Below are 2,500 nucleotides of genomic sequence, written 5' to 3'. Positions count from 1 at the left end.
AACTCTAGACAAACAAATACACCAAGTCATCTCTTATTGGATATTGTGAAACAAGTGTCATATTACAACTATCAACAACTGGAGATTTGCAGTTGACACTTCTACATTTGTCAAAGAATCTAAAATAATTTTGGGATTTATGATTGACAACTGCAGTGTCACAAAGGGATATGATTTGATTGGCATTTTCATTATGAATGGCAGCAAAACAACTTGCACCTAATAATGAAGAGTGACAGAGGTGTGCCCTGCTTCCCTTTCCATGCAACAACCAAGACCAGGAGCCCGATTTGTCAACATGATTGATCTGGTGATGAAAATTCACAGAAAGACAATATCCTAGCAAAAGAAAAAAATTGGAACAGAACACAAGTCGAGTTTGGAAAATAAATCAAAAAATGTTCTACATCAACCCTTTTCTCTTTAGTCGTAGTTCTAACTGATGTTTGCAGTCCGACGGAATCTTGTAATATAAAAAAGCTCTGTAGACAGTGTCCAAGCTTCTTTTTTTTTTTTTTTTTCTTTTTCTTTTTTTTTTCCTCCTTCCATCAACGGAAAATAATGCCCTGGAGCTAAATACTGTTGACAAAGAAGTATCCACCACTTATTGCACCGACAGGAATAAAGCACAAGGAAAATACTGTGATATCTAACATGGGTTTTAAAGAAGCAGCATCATCGCTGCACCAGATGCGACCTGTGCTCAGAACTGCTAGATCACAGGGACAGCACAGCAACCACTATTGAGCACCAAAGTGTTTGCAACGATGGGTGTCTGGAGGCAGTGGAAAGCAGAACAGTCAACTGAGTCCAGCTGCCTTGCTCACAAGGGATTATGGTTCTTGTCCTAAGTACGTATGAAGTGAAAAAGAATACAATTAATGGCAGCTGGGTTTGGTCCATTATGACAGAGTGTGGCTAACTTAAACTACAAAAATGAATATCTAAATGTGGATCTTTTAGTTCACGGAATGTGTGGTGGTTCACTTGGGACAACTGCACAGAAATTATAAATTTAACTATGTTAATAATAATAATAATCATAATGATAATAATCATAATAATAACAATAATAAATCCAACAACTGAAATCTGAGACTATGATATAAACCTAATTCTCACAACATCATAAACAACACATTAGGCAGCACATAATATTAAGCAAAGGTTTTGTGCTCAAAATACATTTTGGGAAGCAGGGATTCTTTTCTTACCTAATAATTATTCAATTCTTTTTTTTTTTTTTTCTTTTTCTTGCACAAAGTAAGTCAGCACCTTATTTAAGTCTTCAATGAGAGTAGAAGGGTACATCCTGTTGTGAAGGTAACCATACCGCACCCACAAGAATATAGGGAATCATGACAATCTCTCACTACATACCAGTTTTGTAGGTTTACGACAATACATTTCATAATACTATGACTATGCTAGTATTTTGGATCTTTCCTACAGAGTAATCTTTTATCTTTTTGTATGTGAAAGAAAGCATTTTGTATAAAAAGCCTAAACCTCTAATATCAAACAATAAATCTGCAAGACATTTGTCCAGTACCAGTTTTTTAATGTACCTTTAGACTCTCATTTGATTATAAAAAATTCACTATTAATGAAAAAAACAATAATCAGACCCTGCTTGTATGAAGCCTACAGGCTAAATTTTACCATAATATACTTTGGCCACACATCAAGTGCGCAACAACATCTGCACCTTTACCCTCTCTGAACACGATATGGAAAGAAGTCGAGGTTTTCTGTGTTTTGTGGTCTCCAACAGTCCTTCTGCAGCAACTGCATAATGCCTGCTTACTTCACATATGGGTCTTGGTCATTTACTGCAGGATCCATCCAGCTACATTTCTTCCACAATTTTATTTTTAAAACCTGAAGATACAAGTTGTCTCTGGGTTACCGCTCTGCATTGGGGGCCACGAAGTGGTGCAAGCCAATGGCAGCAATGGCACAGAAGATGGAGAAGACAAGAAGGATCGCAAACGCCTTGTTTTGGTCACTCAGCCTGTGCCAGTGCAGTCCCGTTTCCTGGAAGAGGGAAGTTACATGACAAGGATATTTTGGAAAAGTGAGACTAAATGTAAAGAGTGAAAATGTTAAAAACAGTTTACTGATGTACATACTACAAGCAAACTTCATATGACCAAAATAATAATTTGTGTATGTAGTCTGTGAGAATAGAGGATTAATCTTTGAAAAAAGTAACATTTTCAAAACGAAAAATATTTTTCAATCATCAGGCAAATTCATAATGAAATTACCCAATGAAAACATTTGTAGTGAATGGATAATTTCATTTTCTTTTTTATGGTGGCATGAATAAGGGCAATACAAATTATGATTAGTTTGGTATCACACATGAGAATATCTATATAATTTTGAAGGTCAGAAAGACCAAAAAATCAATCAATATAATTTTTTTCTTTTAATTTCATTACTCACTATGAAATCCTTTTCTTTTGTTATTTAACTAGACAAAAGAAAAGAAAAG

General features: G+C 35.1%; 1 protein-coding gene across 3 annotated transcripts in view; it reads right to left on the bottom strand.

Moving 5' to 3' along the window:
• Positions 1 to 920: 920 nt before the first annotated feature.
• The window catches only part of LOC125045167 (fibronectin type-III domain-containing protein 3a-like), a 17,872-nt gene continuing 16,292 nt past the window's right edge, over positions 921 to 2,500 (bottom strand). For all 3 annotated transcript variants that reach the window (XM_047642322.1, XM_047642323.1, XM_047642321.1), the window contains exon 19: positions 921 to 2,037. In XM_047642322.1, coding sequence (XP_047498278.1) covers positions 1,906 to 2,037 — 132 coding nt within the window. In that variant the 3' untranslated portion in view covers positions 921 to 1,905. The remainder of the gene's footprint in view (positions 2,038 to 2,500) is intronic.

Source organism: Penaeus chinensis, chromosome 36 (genome assembly GCF_019202785.1).
Source record: "Penaeus chinensis breed Huanghai No. 1 chromosome 36, ASM1920278v2, whole genome shotgun sequence".
In the NCBI taxonomy this organism is placed as follows: domain Eukaryota; kingdom Metazoa; phylum Arthropoda; class Malacostraca; order Decapoda; family Penaeidae; genus Penaeus; species Penaeus chinensis.
The sequence above is the reverse complement of the archived record's forward strand: the minus strand, read 5'-3'. Positions and strand labels throughout refer to the sequence as shown.